This window comes from Plodia interpunctella, chromosome 6 (assembly GCF_027563975.2).
Source record: "Plodia interpunctella isolate USDA-ARS_2022_Savannah chromosome 6, ilPloInte3.2, whole genome shotgun sequence".
In the NCBI taxonomy this organism is placed as follows: domain Eukaryota; kingdom Metazoa; phylum Arthropoda; class Insecta; order Lepidoptera; family Pyralidae; genus Plodia; species Plodia interpunctella.
This window is the reverse complement of record NC_071299.1, coordinates 3,065,220-3,081,066: the sequence shown is the minus strand read 5'-3', so window position 1 is coordinate 3,081,066 and position 15,847 is coordinate 3,065,220. Positions and strand designations below refer to the sequence as shown.

General features: G+C 35.0%; 2 protein-coding genes across 4 annotated transcripts in view; one reads left to right on the top strand and one right to left on the bottom strand.

The window, feature by feature from the left end:
* Window positions 1–2,337: 2,337 nt before the first annotated feature.
* LOC128671039 (27 kDa hemolymph protein-like) lies at window positions 2,338–8,196 on the top strand. 2 transcript variants are annotated; one of them, XM_053747139.1, is made up of 7 exons: window positions 2,338–2,485; window positions 5,431–5,543; window positions 6,127–6,239; window positions 6,737–6,900; window positions 7,246–7,367; window positions 7,644–7,778; window positions 8,094–8,196. In XM_053747139.1, exons 1-7 carry the CDS (start codon window positions 2,449–2,451, stop codon window positions 8,100–8,102), a joined length of 693 nt encoding a protein of 230 aa, XP_053603114.1. In that variant the 5' UTR covers window positions 2,338–2,448; the 3' UTR covers window positions 8,103–8,196. The 2 variants fall into 2 exon arrangements, with proteins under 2 accessions (XP_053603114.1, XP_053603113.1); XM_053747138.1 differs by having other exon boundaries at window positions 7,644–8,196.
* Window positions 7,246–15,847, bottom strand: part of LOC128671035 (uncharacterized) — a 24,999-nt gene continuing 16,397 nt past the window's right edge. Inside the window, exons 1-9 of one of the 2 annotated variants that reach the window (XM_053747128.2) lie at window positions 15,229–15,385; window positions 13,034–13,128; window positions 12,065–12,132; window positions 11,586–11,711; window positions 11,034–11,173; window positions 10,187–10,338; window positions 9,931–10,071; window positions 9,086–9,201; window positions 7,246–8,701 (exon numbers count right to left, since the gene is read on the bottom strand). In XM_053747128.2, the coding sequence (XP_053603103.1) occupies window positions 8,623–8,701; window positions 9,086–9,201; window positions 9,931–10,071; window positions 10,187–10,338; window positions 11,034–11,173; window positions 11,586–11,711; window positions 12,065–12,132; window positions 13,034–13,128; window positions 15,229–15,259 (948 nt within the window). In that variant the 5' untranslated portion in view covers window positions 15,260–15,385 and the 3' untranslated portion in view covers window positions 7,246–8,622. Of the gene's footprint in view, window positions 8,702–9,085; window positions 9,202–9,930; window positions 10,072–10,186; window positions 10,339–11,033; window positions 11,174–11,585; window positions 11,712–12,064; window positions 12,133–13,033; window positions 13,129–15,228; window positions 15,386–15,847 lie in introns of those variants that run through there. The other variant, XM_053747129.2, reaches the window with a different exon arrangement.

Sequence of the window (15,847 nt, the reverse complement as noted above, 5' to 3'; positions counted from 1 at the left end):
TCGGTGGTGGTAAACAAGAATATAAATATTTATTTGTATTAAATAAATAAATAATAAAAAAATATATTAGGACAAATCACACAGATTGAGCTAGCCCCAAAGTAAGTTCGAGACTTGTGTTATGGGATACTAATATCATCAACGGTACTATATATTTTATAACAAATACATATATAGAAAAACATCCAAGACCCGTGCCAATCAGAAAAAGACCATTTTCATCATGACCCGACCGGGGATCGTACCTCTCGGTTCAGAGGCAAGCACTTTACCACTGCGCCACCGAGGTCGTTAATTTAATTTCTTTCTTTCTTTCTATTTAAATTTGTCATATTGTATGGTACACAAACACCATGTGTCGTAGTTCGTGGAAGTTGAAGCCGGTGGATTTTGTAAATCGCCAATGTGGTTTACAATCACGGTTGTGTTTAGTTGTCTCATACTGACGAGTATCTTTTTTTTTGTAGAAGTGGCAGTTCCCGGGTGCATTACCATATCCTTCCTGTAATTTTTTTAAATATTATTGTCGAATATCTATTCTATAATTAACCAAGACACTATTAGTAGTGCCATACAATATATATTTCCAGTCAATTATATAAGTTTAGAATTTGTAGAGGTCAGGTGTCTAAAAATATGTTTTCTTCATCTTTCCGCAAACTCGCGGAAGGAAAAATTTATTTATACATTCAGAATTAGTCGTCTCAACCAAAACAATTAGATGCAGAATTGTTTGCGCGGGACTCGTTTGGTTTGGTGATAAAATTCTGAAAGCAGTTTTCCAAGGCGCTGTTCCGAGATAAATCCGCATATGTCATTTGTTATATGTACATATTATATAATAGAATTGTGACTGCAAATATATAGGGACCAAATATCTGGCTTTGCCGGCAGCGCCGTCATATGGGATGAGTGTAAGAACTGCTGACGTCGTCAAGGGGTATATGCGTGCGTGTGAAACGAACGCTTCCTGGCTATGATAACTTTATCGGATTATTCGTACTTATAATGAGAAATAGAGAGAGATTAATAAAGTTGCAACTAATCTATGTCTACAGCGAATTTATATGTTATGAGTAAAAGCATACAAATGTAATAAAACACAAATTGTCTATACTTTCAATGTATAATATGACATAAATCATTCATAATCTTAGATTATACAATTAATTCTGTGTTCCTAACATGTTTACACTTAAACAGTACCTTTACTATAAGTATATTCATAGACTTCCCAAGTCCAAAGGTATAAGACTATTAGATCAACCGTCGCCTCTTGTAAACTAAATGTTGTATTTTGTGCAACAAAGTTTTATAATAAAAAAATAAGGACCACTCAAATTCACAATCGGCGAATCAGTTAATAAAACCCTAAATGTGGTTAAACAACAAAAGGTGTTTGTTTTCTCACTATAAGTAGACAACAACAAGACATCTTACTACGTATCCATAGTAATTTAATAATTACTCCTGATATAGCGAACGACTGCTGTTGTTCTTAACCGAGTAATCTAAGCATACATCATTTTAACGAATCGACACGAAATAAAGGTGCGTACAAACTGACGTAGGATACTTAATTCTAAAAATGGATTCTAACTAATAAAATCGTAGTCATAACAAAGTTTGAAGGCAAGTTTGTTTCCTCTTCAAGTTTTATCTTTTTTTCTTAAAATTTCGGTTACATAAGTATATTGTTACAAGTGGGTCGATTTCACACGGACCGAACCGAAACGAAGTATATTTTACCAAATAATTTAAGGAATATATAACGACATTTTCTCTGTCATCTGAGCGTTTTCTCGATTTCGTCCGTTGAGCGTCGGAGACCAGCCTTGGAGCCTAAAATAAAATAACATTAATATCCTGATGATATCCTGCTCCGCATAGTCTACGAGTCTATAGCGAGGGTTTATTTGCACTTGAACTTCAGTGGACCCAGGCAGGATCGTCGTTACGGTAAGAAATCAACATTTGTTTAAATTTCAGTGCTAAAGGCAAAAATGCTTCATTCGTGTTTATAATAATACAACAAAAATAGGTACTTTACTTATATTTCCAAAAAGTCATGTTGTATGTGATTCATTCTACATAATAACTACGACCATCACCCGTCATGAGACGAATACGACTAAGTACTTAAATGTACTACAACATGGAACCCCATCTTGTAAATGTGTTGTCGACAAAATATTGGTATGAATGTTTAGATTTTGTGGTTGGTAAATTGATAATTAATTAGCTATTATATTAGCATAAAATACGTTAATAACTATAGAAAATAAGTATGTAATGAGTGATTAAAAATACCCTCTTAACAAATGGTTATTCAGCTCATGGTGCTCGCACCCTTATGGACAGTGCGTATAAAAACAGTAGGATGGGAAGTGGTCGGCGGTCAGTTGACATCCGTCTGTAAGGAACGCCGGACACGACGCAAGTGCAAACATGTGGAAACTCAGCCTCGTGATCTTATTCGCCGCTGGTGAGCATTCCATTTTTCAAAATGTACTTAACCTTTTTTTAAATGGGCTGTCAAAGTCAGATTTTAGTTTTTAGATTTAACTTAATTGTTTTTAAATTATTGATTAGCAAGTCTTTATTCAAAATTATTAGTCTACCTACAAAGTGAAACAAAAATTTTGATAATGATCCTATTTACTTCATGGTTACCTTCTGAAAATGAAAGACGGTCACTGTTGACCAAGTCAACATTTAACTATAGGGTTATTTATGTCATTCAAATTGTCATAAATAAGTCATAGAAAACCTTGTGAAACCGCATGAAAATCCGTGCAAGAAGTTTTTTAGTTTATGGCGCTCAGACAGGCGCGACAGAGGACTTTGTTTTATAATATATAAGGATCAAGGCTCTTTCCCTCGTAGGTTCGTATAAACCGTATAAACTACACGATAAAAAAACATTTACTAACTGATATCACTTTTCGGCAGATGTCACTTTCAATGTTTCTCTAGTATTATGTCAAAACATTGTCTTTAGCTCAGAAAATTTAAAAAATAATAAATAAGTACTTAGGTGACTCACTTAAAGGAAAATTTCAACTAATACGTTTTGATAAATTTTACAGGACCTTGACATATTATCTGTTTCGTCAAAGAGTCTTTATTTACTGCTGTCCATTCCACTACGCGTATTTATTTATGCTTTATATACATAGATAACTCTTGACCCAGTGTGGTACGATAGGTTATGTTTATCAGTTACTTGTTACATATGTAATATTTTTCACACCACTAACAGTAGCCCGCGGCTTAGCCCGCAGACTGCAAAATGTAGCCGGAAAGTCACAAAGGCTACTTTTATCGCAGCCGGAGCCACGGGAAACTGTCTAGTATTGCTTATTTTCGTACATTATCCGGTTTCTGTTTCCATTGAAAACAAATGAAAACTGAATAGAATTCTACATTTACATATCCCCTAGTTTGGATTTAACTTCTGAAATCATGCATACAATAGTTCTTGAACTTGAGAACCTCCACTTTGTGCTGTCGGTTAACTAAACAAGTAGCATACTTTGAGACAAGGGGACCCGCTTCCTGCGCACGACCTGCTATTTACCAATTTGCTTCATCAGACATCGGCATTGCGTTCTTTACGACTTGCTGATATTTTTTCACATTGAAGGGTCATCAGTGATGACTTCATTAAATTTTCAAATTTTCATTTACAACCATTGTCAAAAGTCAACTAAATTGGGCTCATATTATTTTTTCATGTTGTATTTTATTGAGCCCGATTTTAATTGTAAATGTCTCAAAAATGTTTATTAAACTGTTTGTTTGTCATAACTCGATTTTACGAAAAATACATGCTAAATTTACATACACAATAATATGGTAAATATATAATGGTGGACTTATCGTATAAAGAAGAATTTAGAATTTACAAATCTTTAAGAAATCAGACATTAAGGATTTTTTGCAAAAAATGTCACTTGAGATATTTACATAAATAGAGAGCACTATAAATTAAACAATTTTATGTTCAGATAAAATATAAATGACATTAAGAATGGTGTAAAAATTACGAAACGTTACATCACAGATAAGAGATTACAGTAAAATTAAATAGGGGTAATTAGCATTAATTGTTCGATCTTATCTTCGCGGCCGTTGATTGCATTTATAAAACCTTTGGCATTCAGAAAATGCAATTTACCACTAGGAAAATATTAATGAAATAATTATTTATTGTTTACTTAGTATTGCAAAGTCAGAAGTGCACTTATTAAAAACGTTGTTGTTGTGTGCAATAAACAACACTTTAAGGTAAAGTGTTTTATATCTCGTTCTGTCTAGGCTAGTTGACAAATTTTTGTTTTGATACCTATTCGAAGGCTCTCATTGCAGTTTTCATATTATTAGAAATACCAGTGAAAAAAATACTGTGATAATGAGAGTGCTTTCAAAGATATGATAAAAATTAAATAACATTTTAGGACTCGTTCAAACGCTCCATACTAAATGATATATTAACGTCTCTGACTCTGATCTAAGGAGAAAAAGCTATGTTTGTTCGACAGCTACTTTAATTCTTACGTTTATGGTGATCACCTTTTTATAAAAGTCTTTCAAAATTTTAGTTTTTTATTATGGTTGATTTTATTTTTATTATTTTTTAATTAATTTTCCGACCAACTATAAGTCTTCGTATCCAGCGGCATTGTTAGTCTATGAATTATCACTATTATATCTAGAGCATACCTACATACTTCTATTTTACCTAGATTATACATATTTTTAACAATTTTCTGGCCTTGTCAACCACTCCCGAGGGTCAGTTTCTCACTTCAGAAAAGGCGATAGTTAGTCATTATTGGACTAACTATCGCCTTTTTAATTTGTCCAATAATACTCGTGTGTTATACGATTATTGACCCTGGGATGGGCTTATATACTTTAGGATAAATAGTACATTGACCTGACCCCAACTTAGGTCATATCAACTCTAGTGATAAAGCAACATTAAGTATTGTACCTATAGTTATTTTATCAAATGTGTGCTTGCTTATATGATAATAAATTTTGCTTTCTGCTTCGCCTTCGCAACTAAGTATTACCTATACAGGTCATTTTTTTTAGTGTATTTGGTTTTCAAATATATTTTTATTTTTTATTTTTTTATTGTACGTACAAAATTATTTAATTTTCATGTAATTTCTTGGTTTTATGTTTATTTATTTATCAGGAACAACAAACAAAGGTTAGATTAGGAAGGTTACATAAATAAAGTGTTATGATGATAATAATGGAACGATTAGATATGTCATTTGCCTTGTCTATTTCTCTCATTAGTTATAATTGATAAATCATCAACTACATTGCAGTTTCTCTCACTATAATTTCATGAGAAGTGTTTGAACTATACTTAACGACTAAAATCGCTTTGACATTATTTAATTTTTTCAGGCGTTCTGTGCGAGGAGTACAAGTTAGATCCTATCAACACCGCCAAGATAAAGGACGCGCTTAGGGAGCAATGCAAGAAAAATGGCGCCGAAGATAAAGCTGATTCAGTTGAGGTGATTATTAATTTTATTTTTAAGCTATTGAGAGCAAACCTATATTTATAATGTTCGGCTGTTGAAACTGTTTTGGAACTAAACTTTGACTAACTAACTGATCACGTAATAGATAGTGTAACTCCATACACCACATACAGATTTCCAAACATTCTCAATTTATTATGTCAATACTAAATCGAGTTTCATTTGCATTGCTCTTATCGTATCTCTACAGTATCGGGCTTTCCGAAACAATAATAATTTGTTACTTTTACAAATTTATAAAACAACGATCCAAAAGAGCTAAATAGATTTTTGTTCACTAATTTATTGCCAGCGCCATTTACCTAATTGTGCAAGTTTCTTGCTTATTGTGTTGTATACCTATAATGTCATCGCGTTTTGCCGCTCTTTGTCGGCTGTGACGTCTCTAAGCCCAAGGTCAACCGTTATTTAGAATACATACAATATGCCTACACAAGCATCTTATCCAGGCGCCTAGTACGACATCCACGGGGAGTGAGTATATGGCGTGGTCTTATTCTAGGGCGGTTACCACATACCGCTACTTGTTTTGTTTTTACGTTTTTATTTTTCGCAGACTGCTGGCAAAAACTTCGTAGACTGCGTAAAGAATTTGATCAACATTGAAACAGTAAAAAAGGAGATCGAAGAAGCCAAGCCCAATGGAGCTCTCGATGAAGTTTTTGGAAAGTAAGTAGTTATTTTCTTCAACATCAACAGCCTTGAGCGGTGGTGGTTAGTGTTTAGAATGCCCACCTGTTGTAGAAAAGACCCAGGTTTTACTCGTACAAGGAGTTTGAATACCGATAACCGAAAGCAATTGGTGGTCTATGTAATATACACGAGTCGGATGTATATTACATACCAACTGCTTCCTGTTGCACCTGCACACTGATTGACTGTTAAGTTCACTAGTGTGTATTTTATATACTTACTATTCATTCTTAGTGCGTGGGCAGTCTGTGTACATGCGTTCTACTGGTGGTCATATCAGATACCAGTGTCAAGTTTTTATTCAAGGAGAATGTTCGTTGCAATAACACCCTAGGTTAAAAATAAATATCACTATAGTCTTCGTAACCATATTCTTTTTTGCATATCTTCTTTTTATTTATGCCTGTGCCATTGCCATTGCAAGCTGTGACGGTGAACCTACACGTGGAAATAAAATTTATATTAATCTCTAGATACTGTGCCAAGTCCCCCGAACTGAAGACGTGCATCCACAATCTGAACAGCGCCGTGACCCCTTGCCTCGAGAGTACCGTCCGCGACAAGATGGGTGACATCAACAACGCAGCTGACCAACTCATCGACTTCGTCTGCTACAAGGATGGAGACAGGATTGCTTGTGAGTATAGTGTCAAACGTAAATCTGCATCCACAATTTGAACAGCGCCGTGACTCCTTTGAATCGTTTGAATAGCCATTCCGACTCGACAAGAAGAATAAAAATAGTACCTTATAAAAACAATTTTTTGGACCTTTATTGCTTCGCTGGACTTATTTTAACAAAATTTGTAATGTATTATGGCTATAGTTTGGCCAAATAAGGTGATATATGTTGCAGCAATAGGGGGTGAAATTTTGTATGAAATTGCCTGGGTGAAGTCAAGGGCAGCTGACTTAAGTTCTCTATAACTCGCGTAGTATGTTGTATTATGTTTATAGGATAAAATTAAATTTTAATTTCCAGTGTTCATTGCGGAGCAAGGCCCAGAGTGTTTCAGGGACAAATCTGATGCCATCCGGGCGTGTGCCGACAAGCTGAAGAACGAAGTCGGCTCAGTGGAGGCTGCTAAGAGCTTAACTTTGAATGTAAGACATATATTTTTTTAATATACTTAAGACTTCATTTTCGCTTTGTTTGCCGTTAGTTAGTTAGTTAGTAGATTTCAATGATGTAAGTATCAAAGAAAAAAAATGTTATATCAAACACTGACAAAGAACATTTATTCTCCCATACTAATTGTTTTAATTTATTTTGGAAGTTTTTGTATTCGGTGCTTTAATATTCGAACCTAGTGCTTTTCATTTAAGGGCGAGCTCCTAATAACTGGACACCGCTAATCATACATATTACTTTGTTTCCAGGAGCAATGCGGTAAATTCGACACACTTACGTCGTGCATCGTCAAGGCTCTGGAGACGTGTTCCACCCCCACCCCCGGCAACATGGCGGAGTCCCTCTTCCGGTTCGTGCGTAAGGGCTCGCCGTGCAAAGACGTGGTAAATCAATAGTTTTATTCATCATCATCATCATCGGCCACTTGATGTCCACTACTGACATAGACCTCCTCCAAAGACTTTCAGTTTTATTCATTTACCCTCCCTTCGCAAGCGTGAAATTCCCACGGGAAACGTACTGTTTCCCAAATGAAAAGTACTCATTTTTCTCAAAAAGATTGGTATTGAGTAAGCGTAATCAAGAAACAAACGAAACTTATTTTCGAATCAAGATTTAGAATAGTAGTTTAAAAAATATACTTCAGTAGTTTTTCAATACAAAATATTTTACTTTAACACAATATTTTGTTGTTTCAGAAAAATTAAGAAGCTGTACAAGATTACATAAGTAAGAAATTGTGCCATTAAAAAATGTACCTATCTACATTTTAATTAAAGTACCTATGTATTACTACAAACATTTTCTTCTTTTGAATCTTTCATCGCGTGCCTCTCAAGATTTGTTCCAATATAAAACTAACACGTCCTCCTTTTTGATTTGCTAAATGAATTTGAGCAGAGGATTGTATTTTTTAAACCTCGACGACAGAAGGTTGTCTGACTTGTCGTCAGAGGTTACAAAATTTAAAGATACAGTTATAAGTTTAACTATTTTTTTATAGTATTTACCGTAATGTCTAAGATGTATTTGTATGTTTGTTCATGGCATCGTAGCAGCCATCTAGTTTTTTCTTTTATTCGAAAGAGAATTTTTGTTAAACTATTTTTGGAAAATGTGTGTTCAGTCGTTTGAAAATCGTCATATCAATTAGAACAGATGAGATAACACAGCAACTCAGGAGGGGATATCAGATTTTTTTCTTTATCTTTTATTTATAGTTACTGTTTAGTTCATTGGCCGCGATATTGTTGTCATCTCGCATTCTTCTGCATTTTCTTTGTTTACGTTAAGTTTACCACTGGAGCTGAAAAAAGTAAAAATAAAAATAGAAAATTCTCTCTTGGTTTTCGAAAAATACTTAGAAACAGCAATCTAGGACCGTGTAATATATATATATATATATAGATACTTGCTTTTACCCGCGGCTTTGAAGGGACGAAAAGTAAAAATGTTGTGTCCATTTTATTTAACAGACAGCGTAGATTACTCTCAATTTATTGCATGGCCACATAGGTCCACTATAGCTAAAAAGTAATTAACTATTCGTATGGGAGTTATTAAAATTAACGATAATTACAGATCAACGATTTAGCGAAGGAGATCAATGGAAGGGAAAAGATCGAAAGACATTTTTACAGAACGGGCAGACAAGATTATATGAAGGGTAAAAAATAGAAATTATATTTACCGACGGATTTTAAGATACTTGAAAACTGCATACGCGACTGCGATTGATCCACAGACACTCGCAATAACAATGAATACAGTAGCTACTGTGGACAGTCCCTTCGATATCGGTATAGTCTGAAACAGAGCTGTAGTTGGGCCGAATGGCTAGATAGTAGAAGTTATAGATAAAACTAGAGAGAACACTCAAATTAAGCACCTAAGTACAGTTATAGGCATTTATTTCCTCTGTGACCGATTTCTCTCTTGTTTGTTCCGTTGTATTAGAACAAAAGGTTCAGACAAAAAACGTTGGTAACAGAAGTGTTCACTCCAGTTCTATCTAAATATAATTAAAGGGTCTTAAATGGTGTTAGCCCCGGAAGAAAAATTGTGTAATCGACAAAACATTTACTACAAAAAATTCTATGACTAGGAATACAATACATTATAAGCTTCAGTCGAAATGGCAATCAACTCAGCCTTATGCTCTGACAATGAGCCAAAGCGCTGAGTACTGCGGCTGGTGCTAGTAAGATTGTTGTACAGTGTACCGACCTGATATACAGTATGATAAGGGTAGGTGGATGGTGATCATTATATTAGGGAGGTAAGTTAAGTGACAAAACAAGGTTTTAGCATGGACCAAATATAGGTAATGATTCGGTGTTGTATCTATTTGTACACAGACGTCGCGTACGGTACGGGGTTTATTTCGGAGCCGTGGTAGAACCGCTTCCTCACTCCATCTGTCTTAGCCTCGCGTATTGTCATGTCGCAGTTTTAGTATTTATTGTATGGAGACGCCGTTTTGTGTTTGGTCTGTGGGTGTTAGTACTTATCTGTCGCATTAAAAATGATACAAACCTGTGGTGGATTCAAAATATCTTTACACATTTCTGACGTAACATTTTGTATGGATGCAATTAGCTCCAGTGCATTAGGACAAATTGTTAAAACTCGTCTAACACAAGCGATTAAAGTTGGACTGAGATCGCACGTCTCTTTCTGCGAAAGAAAACAAGTCATTTACTTCGACATTCGGTTAGGTGGGTACCTAATATTTTTATTGAATACTTACCTATAATTGTGACTATATGGATTTACAAGTATACTTACTTACCTTTATATTATAACTTTTTAGTTTTGACATAGTATGTGAAATACTGCGGAATAGTGCTTTAGAGTCCGTAGTTTTTAAAAATTTCACCAGGCAGTCGTCCTTTAGCTCCTTCGTTTTGTTTTTGATGCATTGTAAGTCACTATTCTTAAATTCTGAAACAAATATACAGTCTTAAAATACTAGTGTTCTCGTGTTACTTAATTGCGCAATACTTGTTATATGGAATTCGACGACATGTGATAGGTACACCCATAGAATATCTCCTAAAATAGTAAGTACATTGGTACTTCTCACCAACTTTGTCTAAATCATCGCATGAACAGTTAGTTTCTATGCCGGCTTCATGCTATCGCCAACATTGCGTATCTAGTTTGTATGAGAGCTATTTCACCACAATGAAAAACCAGCTGTTGGCGCAGAGGCCTGAATATAGGTTGTGACTGGACTGTATTTATAAGGCGCTGAGTTTGTAGATTAGAATTTATTCTTTGGACTATGGTGCGTACAAGATGTAAGTTAGTATAAGATGGCGAGCGACGGAAGTCCGTCGCGGCGCCTCCCTTCCTTGTGTTGCAGGCTTTGGCCGCAACACCAGCAATTTTCCAAATTTCCAAATTTCTTACAGACTAAATGACGGAATTTAAACGAACTATGTAAATTTTCTTTGCAATAGATTTAAAAAAGAATTATCAAGGTTGTTTAAAAAAACAGTTGCATTCATAAGAATGCAACACCATCACTCAAGAGGAGAAAATATTCTCCTTTATAGATTTCTTTCTTTTCGAGTGTGTTAATTGCTGACACCGGTTTATATTCAGACATTTGACACGTTATAGTGACAACATACCTTTTAATTTAGACTGTTGAAGAGCCTTATCAAACAAATTGAGACGTACACTCTGCCCGATTTGTAAATTCTTATCAGTCAGGTGCTCTTTCAAATTATTTGAATAATGATCCTTGACATTGTCTAGACTTAAACAGTCCCTGAAATAAATGAGAAGTAAGTATACGTAATTATAAGAAATGTTAATATATTGCAGATTTTTCAATGTTACAATGAAACATACAACACGTAGAGTAAGTGTTTTGTCTTACCTCATGAGCGAAATCTTGAGATAGAACTAGTTTAAGGTAATATAAATAAATATATATTACAGATAGATTGAGGCCCTTAAATAAGTTTGCGAATTGTATTAGGACACTACCCAAAGATACTATATTTTTGAATCATACCTCCTCCTCATTTAAAGAGATAAATGAGACTCAGGTCAACCAAGTAATGAATAATCCACACAGATTGAGATACTGGTGCAAAATAAGATTTCTAGTATTCAACAGACAAAGAGGCATTTGGTTAACTCATGGAAAGCGGTCACCGCAGCTTGGGAATACTTACAATTCAGGTAAAGTCACTGTGTGTACTGGTCGTCGTGTGATTACCGGTGTCGTCTCCAGTGTTGAAGGTGTAGAAGAGTTCATTGCAATCGGGACGTCCTGGGTTGAATTGGCAGGAGCGGTCGACCTGAAAACATGTGTTTTCGCCAATGTCATATGATACGACATAGCCATGCCCCATTGCTCGGTTGCGCTCCGTTATTTCGACGTCCTTCCACAGACAACGCAAAAATTGAATGAGGTTTGCACATCTGTGTCCTATAGAAAACAACGAAGCATGACAGATCTACAACGTCGTCGCAACGGAACGCGACTGAGCAATAGGACATGGTATGGCTCTAAGGGACACATAGCCATGGTAGATGATTGGTAACGATTTCATTCGCAAGGAGGGTTGACGCCGGGCGACGGCCGGTCATAAAATCATAGCCGTGAATGAAACAGGCGAGGCATGAGAGAAAAAGAGAGAGTCGTACTCACATTTTGACCTTTGGTAGAACATGTTTGATGTATTTTTTCAAACATACTTTGTTACTTTCAAATTTTTTCTGAAAAAGAGAGAAAAATAGATCATAAGTATATAAATGGAATAGATATATAATATGTAAAGAAAGTGGGAATAATTTATCCATGTCAATTAAAAGTATTTAACATGATATACCTACGACTCCGCGATCTACCTATGTTTTTCCCTTCTCTGCTTGCAGCATGAAGTAGGTAGGTATGTCACTTCAAACAACCTTAATTGGTGAAAAGCGCATAAATATCCGTGCAGTTTATGAGTTTATCGCGAACAGACAGACGCGGCAGAGGAAATTAGTAAGGATTAGGATATGTAAAGTCAACCCTAACCTTCCCCACTAGTCTCTTCTTAAGTATTGGTACTCATTTAGTCTTGTTTATATAGTGCATTGGGATAATTCCGATAGAAATTTCTAAGAGATGACTGGAGGTCTATGTTTCGGTTAAATTATTCGAAGTTATTTTATATTTACTGTCATTATCGTTTTACCTCTGTGTACTCAATAAAATGATGTACAATGATGTAATTGTATTAGAATCTTAAACATGTTATTACGTTCTTCAAATCAAGCATTTAAAATGTCGAATCATATTTTCTCGTGTAGGGGGGGAAATTACGAACTATCTTGGGGATATTATGAAAAAAAACAAAAATGGCGCGACACTTGAAAACTTGATGCTACTGATTGACGTATTCTTGACACTAAATGCCTCAGTGCTGGAAATAAGGCCAGGCCAATTAAGATGGCGGCTAGATTAATATTAGCAACAAGGAAATATCGCTCAGATTAGTAGATTTAGTTTTAAATTTCGGAATATACTCATTTGCGGAATTACCACAGCACTATAATGAAATTATAGGCGAAAGTAATAATATAATAAATATGTTATAGGTACACGTGTAAAAGTATCTATATTGATACAAACCCATTTTTCACATGACGAATTAGATGGTATGCGTTCTGTTGATGTAGGAAGCTGATGACTTGGCGTCGATGCACAGTTTGCCGCTGCAGCTAGCACTGGAACACAAACGTTACAATTTTTAATGCACCCTTATTAAAATCAGTTCTCATTTTTCAGCCTGTCATGGCTAAATTTCTGGTCTACTGGGCAAAGTGCGGGTAGCATTTCACTTCTCACCATCGAATCGACTCTAAATGAGACACAGCGAACATTGCGTCATTGTGACGCAACGACAACCACACTGGATTGTCATTGGTTCGCTGCATCACACTTCGAATCGATTCGATGGTGAGAAGTGAGAATGAACAGCAACCCCGCACTTCGCCCTGTCTCTTTCAAATTCATGGTAAAACGAACGAAAAAGTGGCAAAGTCCTGTATTGCCTTCTAGTACTTATATCGAATAATCCGTGTTTTATGGCTATAGACATAAGTATTATATGACTCCTAAGTATAATATGTACTCGACTAGCAATTTCCCATACGGTCAATGAAATATTTAACGTGTCCGTGTATCTGTATGTCTATTCGGGGCATCATAGCACCCAAACGGCTGAATAGATTTTGATCTTTTTTTTTATTTGAAAGAGTGTTTTCAGCTGTGATTGGAAAAGGAACTCAGCAATATGGAAATCGTCAGCTCATTTCTAGCAGATCAAATGATGCCAGCAATTTAAAACGGAGGGTTTAGTTTTATGTATCTAACTATTAGCTTATAGCTTTTGCCCGCGGATTCGATTGCGTGAATTTCTCAACGGAAGCGCAACAGTAATTAGTGTTACGTTTACTAAATATAACTATTGGTGTTGTATTGTATAAATTACGCAGCAGTAACAGACTGGTATCCATGACAAGAACAGAGAGCAGTAAACTACCAGCCCACTCGAATCAGATGTTATTTTTTATGTCAAGTGAAATTATGGTTGAGTCTGTCAGGAGGACAGGACCGTAGGAAGAAGCGTAAAAAAAGGGAAGCTTATTCGCTGTCGGTCAAAAATAAGTCATTCCCTAGATATGTAATAATTAATTAATAACAAGTTATATACACTTTCTTTTTCCAGCTTTCGGATACCAACTTTACGAGGCTAAAATAATGGTGTTAGTTTAGTCACAATTACACTACCTATATAATGTTATCGGAGCGGTATAAACCCACAGACTTATATATTAACCTACTCGTTATTTATCGTCCGTCTCATATTCGCTTCTTCCTTCCTTGTATTCCTTAGATATCATAAAACAAGGTCTTAGTCGCGTCTGTTTGTCTGTTCGCGATAAACTCAAAAATTTTCGGATTTTCATGCGGTTTTACCAATGTCAGTGTGGAAGGTTTAGGTGCGTAATTTAATAGTTTTTACGGGTCGCTATATTAGTGACATATGATAGGTATACTAATAAGCAATGTACATGTTTCTTCCTACATTATTTTTCAGGTCTACCATATGTTAAGTAATGTTATAGATAGATATAACGTCACACTAATCAAAATTAAAAAATATATACAGAAATTAGACCTTTATAGACCCTTTTTCACGTCATATTTCACATCCTACTAATCCTATTAATATAAATGCGAAAGTTTGGGACGATGTGTGTATGTATGTATGTATGTATGTATGTATGTATGTATGTATGTATGTATATATGTATGTATGTATGTTTATTACTCTTTCACGCAAAATGTACAGGCCGGATTGTTGTGAAATTTAGTACACGGGTAGAATATAACCTGGAATAACACATAAGGTACTTTTTATCTCGAAATTTCCACGTTAGCGAAACCTGGGGCGCAGCTAGTAACGCTAAAGTCCAGATAGATATAGTAAGTAGTATGATTTGTATACAGAACATATTGTCATCAAAATCGACCCAGTAGTTATTGATTTATTATAAACAAAACTAGATTTTTTTTTTATCTTATACTTAGTATGGAAGTATGGATTAGTTCGAAAGTTTGGATATGAATTAATTTAAAATATTATTTATTTATTGAATAATAGACATAATAGATTTTTGCAGCTGATGCGTCAACATCAGACTGGCTTGATAGGTACCTAGGTATTGTTAATTAACTTTGTATATTCACTTCACTGATATTGGTTGATTTTATTTAAATTTATTTTTAAAACAACAATGACACATTTCAAATAAACTCACCAAAAATAATAAAAAATATTATGCAATTCATTTTGATTCTCGCACCAAACACTGCGCACTAACATAAATAAATAACATGTAGGTACTTATAATGACACTGGTCTTAATCATATTACATTATATTAATTAATAAATTTACCGCAATACTTATTATTAACCATATATTTCAGGACGTTTAGAAGGTGAATTGTTTTTTTCCTTTTATTATTAACTAAATTTAACTGCGGCTTCGCTCACGTGAATTTCGACAGTAGGTACTATTTTCATACAATATAACATAGCTTTTATTCCGAGGATTTCATTGAGAAAAGGTACTTACCTTCGTACCTCTATTTGAGAGCCTCTGGATTGATTTAGAACATTCAAAATCGTATTGTAGTCAGCTAATCATACACCAAATCTCAACGTTTCAAACTTACGTTGTCGAAGTTTTGTGAAAGCAAATTTTCACGATTTCGACACACCTACAACTTTACTCACTCGTCATCATCATCATTGACGGACTTATTTTTCCCACTCTTGGGAACAGGCCTATCATAATGAACGCCATCCACTCACTCACTGATCATCAAAATGGAAGTGGTCCTTTCCATAGACCTATTGAGCTAAAATTTGGTAC

Excerpts from the sequence above, each read along its gene's own strand:
- LOC128671039 (XM_053747138.1), top strand. The coding sequence starts at position 2,449 with ATGTGGAAACTCAGCCTCGTGATCTTATTCGCCGCTG. Across the intron at positions 2,486-5,430 it reads CGTGATCTTATTCGCCGCTG|GCGTTCTGTGCGAGGAGTAC; the intron begins GTGAGCATTCCA and ends TAATTTTTTCAG. Across the intron at positions 7,368-7,643 it reads CTAAGAGCTTAACTTTGAAT|GAGCAATGCGGTAAATTCGA; the intron begins GTAAGACATATA and ends CTTTGTTTCCAG.